The sequence below is a fragment of the Cavia porcellus genome, unplaced genomic scaffold (genome assembly GCF_034190915.1).
Source record: "Cavia porcellus strain 051 isolate PalLab524CR breed Dunkin Hartley unplaced genomic scaffold, mCavPor4.1 scaffold_7, whole genome shotgun sequence".
Lineage (NCBI taxonomy): Eukaryota > Metazoa > Chordata > Mammalia > Rodentia > Caviidae > Cavia > Cavia porcellus.
This window is the reverse complement of record NW_026947490.1, coordinates 16,250,664-16,272,002: the sequence shown is the minus strand read 5'-3', so window position 1 is coordinate 16,272,002 and position 21,339 is coordinate 16,250,664. Positions and strand designations below refer to the sequence as shown.

Here is a 21,339-nt window from a genome sequence, read left to right as displayed (position 1 = left end):
ATAACATACTCTAAGCAGGCGAGAGAAACTAGGTTACAGAGTAATACGGAGTTGGGCGTTGTGATGAAAGTCGGTAATCCTAACACTCGGGAAACTGGAGAATCGTAATTGCCTTCATAGCAGCCTGACCAGCGAAGCCGGCTTGAGCTATTGATCGAGATGCCGTCTCAATAACTAAGCAATGTAATAGTCACCTTTGAATACAATAGACGCTGGGGATTTATAGCTCAAGGATAAGGTACGGAATCAGCGGATGGTAAAGAACTAAGAGGTTGTGTGTTTGAAGTAAAGGGAATGTGTCTGACGTAAGTTTTAAAGGACACCTAGCCAAGAGGACAAACCTAATCTGTTTGCTTTTTGGAAACCTTATCCCCTGAAATTTTCGGAAGGCTGTGATGGGTAGCTCCGCTAGAAGTAAGTTTGACCTCTTCGGCAGTCCGTACCATGGGACTCCAATTTAGACCTTAACGGTAGGCGTACGGTAACTTTCTGAACTACATTTCCCAGCGGCCTCCATGTTCGGCGCTCCGGGAGAATGACCCTGTGGGGAAGAATGGGCCGGGTTGGGCAGACTGTCTGAGTGCTTTGTGAGAGCTGGCTTCGATCAGTTCGCAGTAGAAAAGAGTGGGACTGACTCTACAATAGGAGGCGTAGGTGAGGCAGTTCCGAGCGCGGAGTTTGGAAACTCCACTGTGCGAGTCGGGAGAGGAGCGGGGGAATCAGGAAGACATGAGGAAATTGTGAGAATACTGTGTAGGACTGTTAATTGTGTGTCTGTCGGGGTTGTGTGGGTCTGTGTATGGAACGGTTAAAGCGAAGAGGACTTCTCTTGCGGTTATGATCTTAGGTGTGTGAATGGGGTTTGTGTGCCTGGAGTATGTTACTATGTTTGCACATGCGAAATTTCTTGAGTGTTCGGCCTCCTGTGTATTATGACCATTTTCCGAACTGTGTGGGTGAGTGGGAGAATGTGTAGGAAACCTTAACTGGGATTTGTAGCTATTTCCCTATGTGTGTGCTATTGTTGGTGTAGGGTGCCTGTCGATGTGTTGCTTTCGCTGTGTCACAAGGTGGGTGGCATGCAAGTGCGAGACTGCGGCTATGACGACGGTATGTGTTATGTGCACTTGTGTGTTTTTGCGGCCGTTTTTGGTTTAGTTTTGGGATGCCTGTGACTTTTATGTCTCCTTGATGTGAGTGAATCTGTATGGTTAGGTGTCCATATAGCCACTTTGGTGTGGAGTGTCTTTGTCCCTTTGTGACTGGAGCCACAGATGATATCTGTCGGTTCAGGATCAGATTTTGTCCAGAAGTGCAGCTCTCCTGCTTTTGGTCAGACGCAGGGATTATGATGCTGCAGAATTCTCTGACTTCTCTATACTTGGGCTCTAGAGGCCTAGCCAGAATGACGTCTGAAATGATGTGCTCCTAGAAGAGTCTGGTGTTTCCTGATTTCTTCCTCCTTCCTCAGCTCTGCCATGCTTGGATGTAGACCTCCAGAAAGGAGTAAAGAATGGCTGTTGAATTGAACATCATCCACAAAGCATCTGCAAGGTAGCTTGTTATTTCCTCTTGTCCTCTGTATCTTCATCAGAATATGACTTACTTTCCTTTTCTTGACAATTCTTGCCCTGATTTCTGTAGCTTCCCTTTTTAAGAATTGTAGAAGTTCCAAACTCCCACTCCCCACCCCTCCCCCACTTGATTGGCTCTTATTGTCAGGTGATTTTATTTTTCTTTATCCTGTCTTTTTAAAAATATATATATATAATTTTTCTGATTATAAAAGTAAAACACCATTTTAAATAATTTCAAGAGTATAGATATCGGAGACAAGGGATGAGGCTTTGTGGTAGAGCACTTTCCAGCGTGCGTGCCTTGGGGGGAGGGGGAGTAGTACATAAATCCCTAGCAACTAATGCTTTTTAATTTTTCCTTTTCAGTATATTACATGTTCATATAAAAATATTCTTTTTTAAAAATTGAATTTGTATAAAATTGACCATGCAACATATCCTATATTTTCTCATAGAATTTAAGAATTTTTCCATTAAATTTAATTTTGAAAATATTTTAGAGATGCACAATATGTATTTGAATGCTCATTTTCTTCCAAATTAGGTATAGAAATGACATAAAACATCCATTTGTGTAATTTAACAAATAATTATAGGGCTGGAGATATAGGTCAGTGGCATAAACAACTGTCTGGCAAGCGAGGTCATGAGTTCGATCCCCAGTACTGAAAAACAAAGACAAACAAAACTCCCAAACAAATAATTGTAAAGATTCACAGACAGAGTAACCAGATCAAGAAATATACTCTTGGCATTGTGATATTTTAATTTTTGCCAATTTGGTGGATATCTAAAATTATTATGTTTAATTTATATTTCTTATTAATGAAGTTGGGTACCAGTTCTTGGCTTTAGAATACCTTCTTTTTCAGAATACTACTTGAGATATTTTTCCACTTTTTATTTAGGTTTTTTTCTGATGTAATTACAACAGTTTATATATATACATAATTATTTAGATATATGTATATGTATGCATGCATCCTCTGTATATTAGGGTTTTTCAGTTACATGTGTAACAAATACTTTTTCCTTCCCTAGGTCAAATTTCACTATTATCTTGTCTTTTGTTGATATTCTGCATTTTAATGTAATGAAATCTTTTCCTATGTTTAGTGCTTAAGAAATTTTCTTCTACCTTAAGATAATGAGGATTTTATTTTATGTTCTCTTCTAAAAGCTTTCTAGTTTTTGTTTTTAACATGTAGGTCTTTATATCATCTGAAATTGCTTTCTGTAGGTTAAGATTCTATTTCATTTTTTCTTCTGTATCTGCATCTATTTACCATAGTAACATTTATTAAGAATTAGATATTTTCTGCACTGATATGCAATGCTACTTTAGTTAAAATCCAGGTAGTTTTATATATATATATATATATATATATATATATATATATATAGAGAGAGAGAGAGAGAGAGAGAGAGAGAGAGAGAGAGGTTGCAAAATATGTGTACACACTTTAGGAAAAGAATTGCTTATTTTCTATAAATGAATGATGGAATCTGTTCTACAATTTATTTCTTTTTTATTGAGTGTCAGGAATTTAAACACTTTAGATAATGGTCAATCATAGTGAAAATTGTACCTTGGGTTTTTTATATTAAATATTATGGTGAGTTTTTCTCTTCTACTCCATCCTTCTCTTCCTAAAGTCAGTCTTTTATACTGTAATAATTGTATACTATCTTGAACAACTAGGTTATAAAAGAAAATACTTCAGAATTCCCCATTTTAGATCTACCACAACATGACTTCCATTTTATGCCTCAGATTCTTTCCTCAACTTTGGCTTGCATTTGAGAAGAAACATGGTTTAGTTTCTGTCAATATTTTTAACCTCCAAAGTGTTGGACTTTTGATCTAATTGCTTTCTGCTAACAGTAACTCAGAAAGACAAAAGGTGGATGAATGTATTTTTCAGTATGGTATCCTTCCTCTCCTATCTGTTTCAGTCCTTTATGTACGATGCTTAAAATTTTCTCATATTCTTAGCCTCTTCATATATATGTTTAGAAATGGAAGACTTGAAAGTTATAGATTTAAACGCAGATGTTGTTATTTTAATAAGATTTTATCCAGTTAAGTCTCTTTTTTTTAGATCTTACTTTTCTTCCCCTTTACATTTTGTCTGTCTCTGTGTATTACTTACCCCACTATCGTCCGTCCAGCAATTTCTGCCTCTAGAACTTTTCTTTTTTTACCTCTAGAACTTTCCCATCTGTTCCTATCAATCTTTCATTTCAAATATTGGCTCATGGGGAAAAAAATTAAAAAATCATTTCCCAGAGTATTTTACCGACAGTGATTCTCCTGAAATGTGGTATAAAGAGCTCAGGCTCTAGTGTCAAAAAGATGTTGTTTTTAACCTAATCTCTACCATTTGGGAGTTCTTTTACCAGTAGAAGAGAGATAACTTTGTCTCAATGTTGTTAAGACTGAAATAATGTGTAGACCACTTTGTACACATCAGTTGTTCCATAAATATTAGCTGCTTTTCTTCTTTGCCTCTTATTCTTGGGACCTCTATAGCAATTACAGTATAAAAAATTTAACTAAAGGCTTTTGGTTTTTGGCACAGGATCAAAATTTTGTACCCTAACTGCATGATAAAGAACCTTAGAACCAGGATTGTTTTTTTTGGGGGGTGGGGGTGGGGAGTGGGTTGTTACTGAAAATCAAACTCATGACGTCACACGTGCCAGGCAGGTGCTGAGGCCACTGAGCTAAATCCCCAGCCCAGGATTGTGTTTTTAATTTTGTTACATACATAACATTTAAATCCATGTGAAATTTGTTTTTGTTTGTGTTAGGAATCTAAATACAGGTTTTTTTCCTCATTTACCTAATATTATGCTAATATAATTTTCAAAATCTTTCTTTCTTTTCTTTTGCACTGCCTACTTGATATATTACTGAAATCATATCCTTTATATTTTAGTTTTCTTATTTCTTTGATTTGTGCTTTTACTAAGTTTAGATTTCTTTGTTTTTGAAATCTTTTAATATCTGATAAAATAGCTTGTTTCTCTTCAAATATTACTGTATTCTTTATTCCTTTCATCACAAAAATAATTTTGAACAACTTTTATATTCTATTTTTATCTTCGTTCTTTCCTTTTCTATATTTTTTGTTGCTGCAATATTGAGTTCAAAATTTTTTTTAATTTTTTGGTACTGGAATTGACTCAGGGCCTTGTGCTTGCCAGGCAGGCACTTTGCCACCGAGCTACATACATTTAATTCTGTTAATTATTCTTTTATATCGTATCTTCTATTCTCCTTTTAAACTCATTTCTAGGTACTTTGTATTTCCATTTAGTTTTATGTTTAATCTGAGAATTACTTAGGAGTATATTTTCTTTTGGAAAATTTAAATTTCAGAATTACAGAACTGATAAGAATAGTATTCAGTATTCCTATATTCCTGGTACTGATACTCACTGGTGGTTATATTTTGGCTTCTTTGCATTACCATTCCTGCATGCACTTGCTTATTTTTTTTCTTTCTCTACATACATAAATACATACAAAACATATTTTATCTGAACCATTTGAGAAGAAAGTATAGACATTTTATACTTTAATACTTTAGTACATTATTTTCTCAGAACAAAAGTAATCTCATATAATCACAGTACAGTTACTTAAATAGGAAACGTTAACATTTATATATATATATATATGTATATATATATATATACACACACACATATATATATATATATATATATATATTTTTTTTTTTTTTTTTGGTCTTTTTCCTTTTTATCGGTACTGGGGATCAAACTCACGACTGCCTGCTTTCAAGGCAGGCGCTTATGCCGCTGAGCTAAATCCCCAGCCCCTAACATTTATATTTTAAAATGTTCATACCAGTAATGCCCTTGAAAGCAGTCTAACTTACACTCCCGTACTCACTTTCCAGCACCCAGTCTAGGAAACACTGAATTTATTTACGTCTTTCTAATTTCCTTTAATTTGGAAGAGTTGCTGTCTCTTTCTTTCATGACCTTAACATTTTCCTCAAGGATAAGCAGGATATTCTGTAGAATGTTTCTTCTTTTGTGTTTGTTTTATGTTTCCTCATGCTTACATTAGGTTGTAAATTTTGCGGCAGAAGTCTTACAAAAGTGATCATGTCCTGAGTGGATAAAATCAGAGGATTTATTATGTTGGTATGTCCTGTTTTTAGAGATGTTAAGTTTGATAATTGATCGAGGCAATATCTATCATATTTCCCTGTTATAAATTGGTACTTGTAAATTTGTAGCTAGTAGATAATTTGTTGGTAAACAATGTGATGACTTGTCACTGAGCTATGGCCTACTGGTTTCAGCATCCATTGATGACTGTTGTCTAGATCTGTTATTACTATATTTTCAAAATGGAAAGGATTTTGTTAAATCTCTTATTTTAAAATGTACTAATAAGTTGGCATTAATAGATAAAGAAGAGCCTTCTCCCCTACTTACTCATTGATTTATGTCAACATAAATGCATACATTTTTACTCGGTGGTTTATATTCTGGTACTTTTCGGTTTGATACTCAATGTATCCCAAATTTGGTCCCCAGTAGCCAACTAAGGGCCACGTGTCCTTTCATTTGTTTCTGTGACTACTTCATCATTTTCTTACTTTCTAGCATGATTATGTTTCAGACTTCTAAATACTGGTGTTTTAACAACAACTGGCATGAGCTATTTCTCTAAAGATCTCTGTTTCTGTGCAATAAAGAATATTCAGAAACCAATATCTAGGTCATAGATCTAAACATTCATTTCAGTTTAAAGATACTTCACATTGTATCTCCTCTCTCTAGTGATTAAAAATATGCCTCATCCTCATTATGTTTAGAAATTTGTTTAATTCTAAAATATACAAAAACAAATATATAATGAGACAGGAAGATCACAACTTTGTGCCCAGTCTGCGTAACTTAGCAACTTAGGGAGACTGTGCAAAAACAAAACAAAACAAAACAAGAACCAGGGTTGTAGCTCAGTGTGAAGGCCCTGATTCAACCCCCACTACTGCAACAAAGACAGAAAAAACCCCTTTGAGTGCAACCATGCTATACTAAAACCAAGCACACTAAGTAGTGCTGAGTATGTGTTTATAGTTTTCTACATTTTTAGACAGGGTACATAATAAAAGTACTGTGTTCACATTTAATTGGATGTGTTTTTTTTCATGGGATAGTTATATCATTTGTGGTACATTTAGGTTCCTTTGTTTCTGTTTGTATTCTTTTGTAACAATTTTAAAACTTGTATTCTATTTTACTTTTTTGTTTCTGTATTTTCAAAGTTATTAAGTATGTAAAGCATTGACACGTTTCCCAAAGTTAAAATTATACAAAAGGTACAATTAAAGCAGTATCACTCTACTGTGACAATTCTTGCTTTGCTGAGTATTATAGGATTAATTGAATTCTCCAAATTTCATATTTGAGTGCCTAAACCCTAATGCTTTAGAATGTAACTACATTTGAAAATGAGGCCTTTAAGCTCATGAGTAAGTTAAAATGAGACCACTGGGGTAAAACCTCAGCCTGACTGGTATCTTATAAGAAAAGAAATTTGGATACACAGAAATATACCAGCAATGCTCCCAAAAAGAGGAAAGACCATGTGAGCACACCACAAGACAGTGCCTATCTACAGGTAAAGGAGAGAGACCTGAGGATAAATGAAACCTGCTGACACTTTGATCACTTTGATCTGGTGCCTCCAGAACTGTGAGTTATTTAGATCACTGAGTATCTGGGATTTTTTAAAAGGAAACCCTAGTATATCAAACTAAGTAACCTATTTTCTCCTAGGTAATAGTATATCCCTTTCCCCTGCATTACACTCAAATTGGATCCTTGTCATTGGTGTAGGGACTACAGAAAGATTCTGGTGGGATGTGAAGACAATGAGCATATCCTCATAAGTACTATTCTAGGTAATATTATGTAGGTTTTAATTAGAGAAAAACTAGTACATCAGATACTGGATTACAAATAATGTCCACTGGTACTAGAGGACCAAGTGACTTAGGGGTTTAATAGTGTCATCTAGGTTTCAACCAAATGTCCTAATTCTACATGTTAGGATTCCGTTCTTCATCTGTCACATGAAAAATGCGTCAAGACTTACAAATTCAACTGTTATATATAATTCAGCAATGTTAACAATTATTCATTCAGTTTTCAGCATTCCAGCCCTGTGACTACATGACAAGAGAATATCCTTTAGGATTTTCATGAAAATGTTCTGATTCTCAAGTTAAAAGAACTGAGCTTGTCAATTTTTCTTTGTTCTGAACACAAATGAATTCATCTCACATTATAATCATTATTGTTCCTTTAACTGTCAAGTATAGCAACTATGTGGCAACCAAAGAACATGTCCCCTTCCCCCTGTACTGAGGACTAAACCCAGAGTCTTTGCACTGAGCACTGTCCCCAAATTGCCACCCCGTACCCCCTGCTGCCACTTTGAGTCAGTCTCTCTAAGTTTGTCCAGGCTGGGCTTCCACTTGCAGTCTTGCTGTTTCTGCTGCCCAGACTGCTGGGATTACTGAAATGTGCTACCGCATCTACAAAGTCAACCACAGGTGGGTTCATTGTAATTTTTCTGCATATCATGAATTTCTAGTATCTTAAATTCCTTTGGACGTCACTCTACAATGTTGTCAAGCCCAAAGAATTAAGAAGAATAGAACACCTCAGTGCAACAAAGATTCAAGGGATATGTAAAAGGTATATCCAACACTCATCCTAAAATTCCATTTTGCAGGCATGTTTCCTGAAACTGCTACAGGTACCAGTTCCTTTGTAATCAGTATTTAATCAAGAGACAGAGAACACAGTAAACTAGAAAAGTTTAACATAAAAAGTTGTGAACTATAATACACTATAGTAACCACAGCAAATTCTGCTGGTATAGCAATGCAACACGAATGGGACTTGATGTGGCAAGTGAAGCAACCAGAGCTCAAAATTTAAGTAGGTGCTCACTTTCCAATGCCAAAACTGCACTTAGGGCCCTGAGAAGGAGCGTCTTGTTAAAAATGAGTAACCTCAGACACAAAATTTGAAGCATTTAGTCTGAGAGTCATGCAAGTGTAGAGCTTTTGTAGATTGGCTAGAACAAAAACTCTAAATTCCATAGGAACAACAGACATAAGAACACCCACTACTCCTAAGAGCTGGGCTACAGCAGCCAGGAAAAAGGCTGTCCTAGGACTAAGATCCAGATATTTTTGGAAAAGGTGTAACTGGTTCACTGAGTAGCAGAGTAACTAACACTCCAGTGGTAGTTTAAAAGTAGTGTGAGGTGAGTCAGATGCTTGAGGTGCAAAACTGACTGTCAGATGTCAGCTCTATACGTCCATGACTTCCATGCTATATGAGAGGAATTTTCAGGAAATCTGCCTTCTAGAATTTCACAGAAATCTACCCTCAAGTTTAGCTCAAAGTGTCTTATCAGAAGTATTTGCTGTAAAACTTCCAGAAAAAGCTGCTAGGTGCTGGTGCTGCTGCCATCGTGAAGTTTAAAATAATGCAATATTGCTAGTACCTCAGAGCCTTCTGCATGCTCAAATCAGTTAATATCTTTCACTTACCTTTGAGGTGTAACCATAAAGCAGACTTATAAAAATCATTTTTCTATTACAAATTTTTCATTAACATTGTTTGATTCCCTAAAGCATATTTTAGTTTTGCCTGCTTTGAACTTTATATAAATTTAGTCATAAAGTATATATTATTTTATTGACTTTTGTGCAATATTCTTTTGATGGATAGATGTTTTAAATTTTTCGTTGCTGTAGGCTTTTCATTTAATAACCATTATAACTATATGACAGAGTATTTTATCCGTACAAATTTTGCAGAAATTGAATTTCTAGCTTTTACTTTTAATAAAAAGTATTGAGGTGGATGTTCCTGAGGACTAAACTGCTACATTGGTTTCCTAGCAGTGGAATTGGTGGGTCTCTAAGGAATATTGATGTTAACCTGAAGTATGTCAAGCCCTTTTAAATGAATATGTAAATTTATACATCAAATAGTATGTTTTCTTATTGCTTGTACTTCTACAAACAATTGGAATCATCATTTTTACACTTATCTAATATACTAAGTGATTTGTCATGATGATTGTGGCTTTCAATGTTACAATTACCAGCAAAACTGAGCATCTTTCCATCCAAGTTATCTTTGGCTCCTTACTCTTTTCAAAAAATTTATTTAGTGAGTTTCATATAATATACAATGAACCATTTAAAAGTATGCTGCACAGAAAACGTGGTAACATACAACTGTAATCTTAGTACTACAGAAAACTGAAACAGGAAGATGGCAAGTTCAGTGTTAGGCTGAGAAAATCAGCAACTTAACAAGATTTCATCAAAATTAGAGCAGGATGGTGGAGACGTAGCTCAGAATGAACCCTGGGTTCAATATCCAGTACTTCAGATAGATAGATGAATAAATAAAATAGATAAAGTATAATTTAGTGGCATTTAGTGTGTTCAAAATGTACAACCACCAGCCCTATAGTTTTAAAAGGTTGTGCTATGTACAAAAAATGTCTAAAGTATAAAACATTTAACTTTAATGAATCCAAATTCATGTATTTTTTTCCATTACTTATACATTTAGTATCAAATATAAGAATCTGTTGCCAAATGCCAGGTCATGTATTTTCTTGAAAGAGTTTATAATTTAGTTCTTCTGTTTAGGTTGTAATCTATTTTTAACTAACTTTTTATGGAATAAAGTAAAAGTTTGCAGTTTCATGAATTTGAGGACTGGGCTTTATCAATTCTCCATCAAGTAATGAAAATTTGATAGATTGCATTGAATCCATAAATCAATGAGCACTTGGTGAGCATTGCTATATTAACAGTACATATTAAGTTTTTCAATCCATGAACATGAAATGTTACTGTGCTGCAATACTAATTGTAATTCAATTCTGGCACTAACTATCCAGAGTTAGTGTAAGACCACATGGGTTTAAGTGCCCACATGGTCCCCCTAAAATCTGCCAGTACCTCTGACCAAGTGGCTGCCTATCACTTGGTAATTTATGAGAATGAGTTACACAGCTCAAGACAGAACTGTATTTAAAATTATTGTTAATGAATGAGGATACTGATCAGGAGCAGCCAAACACAGCTCCAAACACAGCTTTTATGCACTTTCCTGTGGAATCAGAGCGTGTCACTCTTTTAGTGTATCATTATGTCCCCTGAGCTTCAGGATCTAAAATTTTTATTGGAGATTGATTATATGGGCATAATTTCTTAATAATTGGCCACATCCAAGTCAGTATCTACTGTAGTCCTCAGAGATTAGGCTGAGAGTCATTGGTAACTACTATCCTAATTCTTAAGCTATCTCAGATTCCACTCTGAATCATCTCAGCATAAAGTCAGGTATGGTCTAACAACAAGGACATTTCCATCACTTAGTAGATTCTAAGAATTATGGAAGCTCTGAATGAGGAACAAGCTCTAGGAACCTGGGAAAAGAACATGGCACCTTACCATGCAACAGATGTCTTCCTGTCTATTTAATTGCATTTTTTATCTGGGATCATTTAATTTTTTATTAATCTAAGGAATATCTTTATATTTTAGACGCAGTTTTTAGCAGTAATTTTGTAAGTATCTTGTGTGACTAACTTCCTTATAATGGATTGTATTCATAATTGAGCTAGGAATCATGGCAACATCATTGTTCAACTTTGTTTTCCATGTAATTAATATTACCTTTTCTTAAAAAAAAGGGAAAGTGGCCCCTGGTAAGCCATAAATCAATGAGTTGCATTCAAAGTCTGATAGAATATCTTTTTCTCATATGTTCTATTAGTTTCCTGTGTTTGGAGATAGCTCTCCTATAATTCTTTGTTTGCTCTTGCAACTGCTTGTTATTATTCTAAAATTTGCTTTTAAAAATTCTGCAGACTTTTTCATTATGTTCTTTATTTTCTGGATTCCATGTCTTTTTGTTTTCCTATTGTTTGGGGAGGGGAAAGAGAGAGAGAGAGAGAAGAGAGGAGAGAGAGAGAGAAAATTGTGTGTGTGTGTGTGTGTGTGTGTGTGTGTGTGTGTGTGTGTTTGTGTGTGTGTGTGTGTGTTGATAGGCATCCAATTCATGGCCTCCTGCATGCCAGGCAGATGCTCAACCACTGACCTACATCCTTAGTGCTTATTCCCTCTTAACAGAAGTTGCATATAGGAAAGATAAAGGAGAATTGGGCTCTGTGGATTCTAGAGTATCCGAAAAGGACTTACTTTTAAAATGGTCACACAGGTTCTTTGGTAGGATTTACAACTGTACATTGAAAATGGTTTCCCTCAGAAGTTTGAATCTCTGAGTTCTGTCTTACAATTTTGTTCAAAACTCCAAATTCATTTTCATTCCTGGTCTTGTGTTTACTCCCCCTTCCCAATTTTTTCATTTTAAAATCTTTTAGGGGCTTTTCTTTGACCCCACTGTTCTAGAAACTAATAAAAATAAATCTCTCTCTTTTTCTTTTTTGCAGTATTCTGGATTGAACTCGAGGCCTTCACACTGAGCTACATCTCAAGCATTTTTATTTTAATTTTTAGAGAGAGTCTCACTAAGTTGTCCAGGCTACGCTTGAACTTGTTAGCCTCCTGCCTCAGTTTCCCAGAGAACTGGGATTATAGGTGTGCACCACTAAGCCTGGCCAAAAAAATATAATGTGAATAATTTTTATTCCATATGCTGGATATCAAATTTACCTACCAAATGCAGTGATTCTCTCCTGGAGTTCTGGAAAATATACTTGGATGTTACTTTTAAAACAATACGTATTTTCTGTTTTCTTTGAAAAATTTCAAAACATGCAGAAAAATTAAAAGAATATTCCAGGTACTTGGAGTAGCCTTGTCTTGGTTTATTTGGGCCATTTTAATAAAGTGTCATAAACTGAGTAGCTTGTAAACAACAGAAACTAGTTTCTCCTAGTTCTGGAGGCTAGAAAGTCTATGATCAAGATGCCAGAAAATTCAATATCCAGTGAAGACCTTCTCTCAGATCCATAGGTTGTACCTTTTCCCTGTGTCATCACATCATAAAAGGGATGTGACAGCTTTTTGGGGCTTCTTTCACAAGGGCTCAGATTACACCGATGAGGAGTCTCGGCTTGTGACTTGATTAGTTTCCAGTGACTCTGTGGAATAGTATCACATTAATAGTATCACATTAATGGTGAGGTTTCAATATTTTATGAGGAACACAAACATTCAGACTCACTAAATTGAGCAATTGTCAGAATTTTGGCACACTGCTTTATATGTCTAAATATATAGAAAGAAACATTTTTCTCCTAACCATTTCAAATTGAGTTGGGAATATCCTGACATCTTACCCTTAATACTTTTAACATGTTCCACCCTGGCTTGAACCACTAGTCTTACAAACAGATCTAGCCACTTTTATCAAAGAAAATTATTAAGCCATTCAGTTGGACAGAGATGTATATACCATTAGTGATTTAGGTCACCTGATAGCAAGACATATGAATTATGGCCCCATCATGAATGTGTTAAAACATATATCCTAAGTATTAAGAACATATTTAAGGCTGGGGTTGTAGCTCAGAAGTAGGAGTACTTGCCAAGTATCTGCATGGACCTGGGTTTCTATCCCAGGTCCAAGAAAAGAAAAGGTAAAATACAACATATTTTAAACCTAAGAAAATTAACATACATTAATGGTTTTAAAATCTGGATTATCTCCCAGTTTTTTGTGTTATCTGACCTTGACTTTGTTGGAGAATCCAGGATAATTGTCCCATACAAGAATCTCAGTTTATCTAATGGCTTTCTTGTGGAGAGGAGGCTGAGATTCAGATTAAGTATTGTTAGCAAATATACCATATAAGCGACTTACTGCATTGTATCAGGAGATACATAATGTCATGTTGTCCTGCTATTTGTGATACCAAGTTTTGTCACTTATAGTAATAGTAATGAATTCCAAATCTTTCCAGTATAAAATAAGTTTGGAATTCTGATCTATTCCCAGGGTAGCACTGTGCCATAAAATGCCCTTTTGTAATTCTGGGCAGAGGCAGGAAACCATAGTCTCTATTTAGCCAAGTGACCACATGGATAAAACAATGAATATTCTCCATCTAGTTTACTGTGTTGCTGTCTTGTACCATAGGTTAGATATATTAAATATATATTTTGCACTAGTGGGAATTGAACTCGGTCTTCACATTGAGCTACATCTCCAGCTATTTGTATTTAGTTAGTTGATTTTGAAACAGAGTCTGGATTGCTAAATTGCTAGGCCTGAGCTCAACTTGAATTTGCAATTCTACTTCAGCCTCCTAGATTGTTGGGATGAAATGTGTAATGCTTAAAATACCATGCCTGACTTTAAGTTAGTTTTTAAATTGTGTTTTAAAAAGCTGGACTGGGAAAAAAAAAGCTGGACTGGGAATATGATGTAGATCAGTAGTAAAACTTACTAGGATGACTTGGGGGGGGGGAATAAATATTCTTCCTCGTTATATGTAGGACTTCTTTTGAGCTTCTAGTTTTCTTTCCTGTTTTTCATTTCTTCATTCTTTATGAAGTGTTCTTAGAAATTTTTCCTGTTTGTTTTTGGTTTCATTAAGTTACATATACTGGACTCAAAACTTGCAATCCTTCTATCTTAGCTGCTCAGAATCCTGGGACTACAGGCATGTGTCACCATGCCCAACTATGACAGTTTATTCATTGAATACTGTATATTTAAGTTTCCATAACCTTCATGCTTTGGCTGTTGTGAATAATACCACATTGAACATTTAAGTGCATATGTATGTACAAGTATATGATCTGTTTGTATTTTACTATAGGCACTAAGAAGTTTATGTAACCATGTATATAGTAATTTGTAGAATTTCATAGGTAGTTAGTGACCCCACTTCATAAGTCATTCTAGGCTTTTTGGGCATTAATTGTCGGCTTCTGACTTTTTATTACTTTTGATTTAGGTTTTCTTTTCTTTAGGGTAGTCATTATTCATCTTTATGTTTTCTAGCTTGTGATTTTTTTATGCCATTTACTGTTTAATTCTCTGACTTGGTGGGTTTGTTCCTTTCTAAAAATTCCTTTTCATTCTTTTCAGTGAAATGACAGAAAGTGTGGTAGTAATTCTATGTGATCTATCTGTCCTTTTTCAGAGTAAGTATGACCTTTTTCTAGATCAATCTTTTTAGAAATTCATTTGCAATGGGCGTAATGGTACACAACTATAATCACAATACTATGGGAGATTGAGTCAGGGGATTGCAAATTTGAGTTATGCCTGGGCAGCTTAGAAAGGCCCTATCACAAAACAGAAACTTAGCTAGGTGTGATATCACATTCATGTGATTCTAGAACTCTGGAAGCTGAGCCAGGAGGATCATAAATTTGAGTCCAGCCTCTGCAATTTAGTGACAGTCTCAAAATTTAAAAGAAAATTTAAAAGAGCTGGAAATGTAGCGTGGTGCAAGGTTCAGTGTCCCATTCCCAGTACAAAGAAAGAAAATAAAAGGAAGGAAGGCAGAGGAAGAGAAGGAAAGAATAGGGGAAAGGGAAAGAGGGGAGAGACGGAAGAGAGGAGGCTCAGTGGTAGAACACCCATGAGTGCAAATCCTGGATTTTACCAAGGGAAAAGATAAAAGCTTAATTTTAAGGATAATAAATCTGAAAATCATTTATTCATCACAATAAATTTTAGTCTTTGTATGTGCCATAGTCTAATTTAGTTTAATTTAATTTTTTTAAGCCTGGGCCCAGGCTGGTCTTGGACTCACTTTGTAGCCAAGACTGGCCTTGATCTCACAGTGAGCCTCCTGCCTTAGCCTTCTTCCAAGTGCTGGGATAACTGGCTTGTAGCACCGTGCCTGGCTCATGGGTCAAGCTGAACAGACATTATTTTTTTCCTTCATGCATCTTAGATCTTACTGAAGCACTTGGACACTAATTAGTTCATTTGAATCAGAAATTTTCAATTATAAAAGATAAAATTACCCATTATCAAAACAGTACTCAAAGAAAGAAAAGCACTCAGAGAAATAATGACAGGGTATACATAATTAACATAGTGTTCTAGAAATGCTTTAATAGGCCATGCCGTTTAGCAAAGACCTATATGAAAGCCAGAACAAACTTGCAAGGCCCAGAGTAAAGGGAATGGGTAGGGGAGATGTTGGAAAACATTTCAGCAGATCAAATCAGAGTAGGATGGATTTGTACATTTTCATAAATTTGAAGAACAAAAGGCTACTGTAGCTGTACTCACTGTTGAGAAAGGAGAGAGACTCAGAGACAGGAAGAATGCAGATTACTGAAAATTTCTAAGACCAATTTAAGGATGACAGGTATGCTCCTGAAGACAGTGGGAAGTCACTGAAAGAACTTGGATCCACAGTGCCAGACTATCACTTTGGCTGAGAATTATTGAAAGGTTTTAGTGTCCAAGTAAAGATTTTGGCTTTGATTACCCATGGGCAGTTGAGATTGAAAGAAAAAATTGCAAACATATTTAAATCCTGTTTTTGATAAGCTTGATATATGAATGTTATAGGAAGAAATGTGTTGGAATATCTTCTCCTACTAGGGCTTGAAGTAGAGTCCTAATAATGTCTTTAAATCCATTTCCTGGTCTCTCTGTTTTTTAAGATGTCTAAAATAATAGTTAATGCTATGTAGTTACTTTATGCAAGTACATGTGTACATATGTGTAATTTCAGTTATTAAAAAATAATCAGAGCTGTGGTTCAGAATATTCATCTGTTTTCCTCCTTGCAATCTTCCAGTAGTATCACACGAACTCCTGTTTTCCCTTCTGTGCTTTAAAAAACTGTATTCTAAGTTACTCTGCTGTACTTTTGCTCTTTCTCTTTTGTCTTCCAAAGGGTAGCCTAGTTTTCCCAGGAAAATAGTACTTTTATCAGCTGCCATGTAAAAAGCTCATCCTAACTATACAGGAATCTTCCATCTCCATTGTCTCCCTTCTCATTCAGCACATTAGTCTTTCATCTGCTACATCTGTAATACCTGTCTCTTCTAGCTTCTTTAATCTGTGTATAAATACTGTTTGTTACTTGAAAATCTATTCCTGATTGCTGAATAATGAACATGATAATTACTCTCATTTATAAGTATATACGACACTAGATTCATGATATAAATGAAAAGCTATAATTGAGTTTGTAAATTTTTTTGTGTTTATCAAGCTCCCCAAATCTGCAGGGATTTTTTTTCTAAATGACTATTTAGGAACTTTTGATTTAATCTGTTTTCCTTAATGTCTCTTTTACTTTCCAGTGTGACCTTTTCCATTCATTTTGCTTTCTCCATCTATTTTTCAAAATATCCCAACTATATTTGAGAACTGTGTAAGTTACTTCTTATGAAAATTAATTTCAGTTAAGTCTTTCATATCGTAACTGTTTTATTTTCCCCAAAACACTAAAAAAGTGAATTTTGCTTTTATATTTTCTTTCAGACTGTGAATCAAGGTTCAGACCAAGAAATTATTTCTGAAAAAGAATATTTATGGAATAGAATCATCCTGATGGGAAATAATGGAAAGACTTACAAAACACAGCATTGAGTGTTCAAGTTTCAGAGGTGATTGGGAATGGAAAAGCCAGTTTGAGAGAAAACAGGGATCTCAGGAAGGACCTTTCAGTCACATGATATTTACTCCTGAAGACACTTTTAGTACTCAGCATCAGACAGTTCACACTGATGAGAAACTCCTCGAATGTAAAGAATGTGGGAAGGATTTTAGTTTTGTATCAGTCCTTATACGACATCAGCAAATTCATACTGGTGAGAAACCTTATGAGTGTAAAGAATGTGGCAAGGCCTTTGGTAGTGGTGCTAACCTTGCATACCATCAGAGAATTCATACTGGTGAAAAACCTTATGAATGTAAGGAATGTGGAAAGGCCTTTGGTAGTGGCTCAAACCTTACTCACCACCAGAGAATTCATACAGGTGAGAAACCATATGAATGTAAGGAATGTGGGAAAGCCTTTAGTTTTGGATCAGGTCTTATTCGACATCAGATAATTCATAGTGGTGAAAAGCCTTATGAGTGTAAGGAATGCGGGAAGTGCTTTAGTTTTGAATCAGCTCTTACTCGGCATCACAGAATTCACACAGGGGAAAAGCCTTTTAAATGTAAAGATTGTGGGAAAGCTTTTGGCAGTGGTTCAAACCTTACTCAACATCGGAGGATTCATACTGGTGAGAAACCTTATGAATGTAAAGTATGTGGAATGGCATTTAGCAGTGGTTCAGCCCTTAATCGGCATCAGAGAATTCATACGGGTGAGAAACCATATGTATGTATTGAATGTGGAAAGGCCTTTGGTTTTGGATCAGCCCTTACTCGACATCAAAGAATTCACACTGGTGAGAAACCTTATATATGTAAGGAATGTGGGAAAGCTTTTAATAGTGTCTCAGATCTCACACAGCATCAGAGAATTCACACTGGTGAGAAACCCTATGAGTGTAAGGAATGTGACAGAGCCTTTAGAAGTGGTTCCAAACTTATTCAGCATCAAAGAATGCACACTGGGGAGAAACCATATGAATGTAAAGAATGTGGTAAGGCATTTAGTAGTGGCTCAGATCTTACTCAGCATCAGCGAATTCATACTGGTGACAAGCCATATCAATGTAGAGAATGTGGGAAGGCCTTTGGTAGTGGCTCAAAACTTATTCAACACCAGCTAGTTCATTCTGGTGAAAAACCCTATGAATGTAAGAAATGTAGAAAGTCCTTTAGAAGTGTTTCTTCTCTAAATAGGCACCAGAGAATACACTGATGAGAAAACCTATGGATGTAAGGAATGTGGGAAGACTTTTTCTAGTGACTAGAATGTTATTCAATATCAACATCTGAGATACCACACTGGAGAGAAACCTTGTGAATGTAAGACGTATGGAAAATTTGTGGAGGGGCGATTTTCAGCAACATAAGAAAAGTCACAAAGGTGAGAAGTTCAATGAAATACAAAGTCTGTGAAATAAAGTTAAATAATGAAGGACTTTCAACGCATGACATAAGAAAATTAATAATGCTGAAAATCCTTACAAATAAAATCAAGGCACACAAGACTTATGCTTTATAGGATAGTTAGCCTAAGAGAATTAATGCAGAAGAAAACTATCCTGAATAAAATATATACTGGAAGATCTTTATCTATATTCATTTCCTTATGACTTTTAGAAAGTTCAAAATAAATATTAAAAATGGAAAATGTTTATTGTATTTTGCCTTTATTTTAAACATTGAAAAACATTTTTGGCTAAATTTATTATTTTCATTTTTAAAAATGTCTTTATGTGTATTGGGTTGACACAGGGTCTCATTATGTAGTCCTGGCCTTGAACTTGTTATGTTGCCCAGCCTAGCCTTGAATTTCCAGTCCTTCTGTGTCAGCTTTCTAATGTGTATTATACAGAATTAAAATCCGTCTCACAATGGTTTTATTATTGAAAGTTTAAATTTATCTTTTTCCTTCTCTCAATTCTCTTCCTAAAACCATTTATTCACTATTTTCATGTTGTTTTTTAGTGAGTATTTGATGTTACATTTTTATTTATATAAATATTGGCTATCAAGTCAGTGTTTGTTTTTTTTAAAAACTTGTGTACTTGTATTTATGTCTCATTCTGTTTATGTTAGATAACTTTTACTTTTAGATGGATCTGTACCTTTTAATTTGGAGAATTTTTATTTTCTTTTTATAAAAATCATACTCCTGATTTTTCAAAAACTTTCCCCCGTGAACATGTAGATAAGAGCAACAAGAAAATACAGTTATCTGTAGTCTTATTGCAGATAAGTACTGTCAAATTTTTGAGCAAATCCTTATTGCATTGTTTTTAAACAAAATGTGATTATGCTATACTATGAACAGTCTTTAATATTCATTGTATGTAACTATATTGTCACCATTTTATTTTCTTTATTATTTACTCATATTTATCAAAATGCTGTCTTGTCAAAAATTGAAATTTTGCCAGTATAAACAGTTACCTTAATGCCGCCTTTCTAATGTGTTTGCAATATTTATCATTTATTTCAAAGAGAATGTGTGGATTTCTTCTGCTTGTAAAAGATGTATACATTACAGATCAAGCTGTGCTTCCCTGTGACCATTCCTGACTTCAGTTCCTGTTAACCAATTTAAGCTTCCAGATTCTTTTGGATGCATATATGGCACACATTATGTGGGCATGGCTAAAGTACTTCAGAGCTTTGTTATGTGAATTCTGTAATTGTGCCTAATACATAATAAATGCTTGGTTAATATTAGCCATCATAATTGTTATCATTTATGGAAAACTTTTAAATATGACCCATAACTTACTCAATAATAAATATCTCATAATAGAGAAAAACAATCATGTAAATGAATTTGATCCCCATTTATTAAGTTTGATCATAATTTATTCCTTATTGAATAAGAATAATTCACCCTGGCCTGGGCATATAACTCAGTGGCACAGCATTTGCCTGGCAAGTGTGAGGTCTTGAGTTTGATTCCTGGCACCAAAAAGAAAAAAAAGAATAATTGACCCTGAAGAAAAACCTGAGATAAAAGTATAATAAAATTCATATCATGGTGAAAATAAAAATAAAGCTATTATAACCCCTACATAAAACTCAGGATATTGCCAGATATGGTGGCATAGCATACACCTGTAATCCTGACAATCAAGAGACAGGATTGCTGTGAGTTCCAGTTTAGGCTATATGTGAGTTCAAGGCCACCCTAAACTACCTAGCAAGACCAGGCCCTAAAAAAACCAAAAACACCTGAACGTTAACTCAGTGCCATCTGCACCATCCTTTGGTTAAAAGAAAAACCAAATATTATTTTTAAAATACTTGAGATTGAGTGGAGGACTCCCCACAAAGTTATATCTTTAACCCTTTTTATTTTTTGAGACAAAGTCTTGATTAGTTGCCTAGGGTAGCACTGAATTTTTGGCTATCATACCTTACTATCATAAGTAGCTGGATTACAAGTATATGCCATGACCTGGCCTAAAATGACATTTTTTTGAAATGTCAAAAAATGTCATTGACTAATTGTGAGGATCTGCCACATCTTACACTGGGAAAATATTTATAATCCTGCATCTAGTAATACCTTAGAATATAAAGAAGATTATGAATAAAGAAACTAAAATAAATACAAAATGCTGGAAAAAAAACAACTCCCCCAAATAATGAATTGTAAAAGTAAAGGGAAAATAATTTAAATACAGAAGACCACAAAAGTATTAGTTAAATTAATCATCACAACCTGTTTATTTGGGAAAAAACAAAGAACATAATAGCAATTCTGAAAATAATAAATATAGATTAAGGACATGAAAAAAGATTTCTAGATTTTGAAATTTTACAATTACATATTATATAGTATTTTGAAATTTAACATGAGCATTGTGGAAAGAAAGCTTAAATTACCAGAATTGACTCTAAAGAGGCATAAAGATAGAATACAAAAAGTATGAAACAAAAATTCCTGTTTCTGAAAAAGCTGGAAAAAATTCTTCTAACCAATGTAATTATTTGTATAATTTTCTCCCTAACCCCTTCAATCAGATCCTTTGAAAGAATATTCTGGTAGTCACATTTTTCATAAGAAAACAAAAGATGAAAACTGTCATAGTATATTTTATAATTTGAGATGATAGAGTTATTTTTGTAA

At 34.7% G+C, this 21,339-nt stretch overlaps 1 protein-coding gene across 1 annotated transcript; it reads left to right on the top strand.

Moving 5' to 3' along the window:
• Positions 1 to 333: 333 nt before the first annotated feature.
• On the top strand, positions 334 to 19,934 carry LOC134470318 (zinc finger protein 345-like). Its single transcript, XM_063252161.1, is given in 6 exon segments — positions 334 to 654; positions 1,393 to 1,554; positions 12,124 to 12,476; positions 14,733 to 14,788; positions 17,103 to 18,434; positions 18,436 to 19,934. Coding segments are annotated over 2 exon segments (1,308 nt in total). The 5' UTR covers positions 334 to 654; positions 1,393 to 1,554; positions 12,124 to 12,476; positions 14,733 to 14,788; positions 17,103 to 17,181; the 3' UTR covers positions 18,491 to 19,934.
• The last annotated feature ends 1,405 nt before the right edge of the window (positions 19,935 to 21,339 follow it).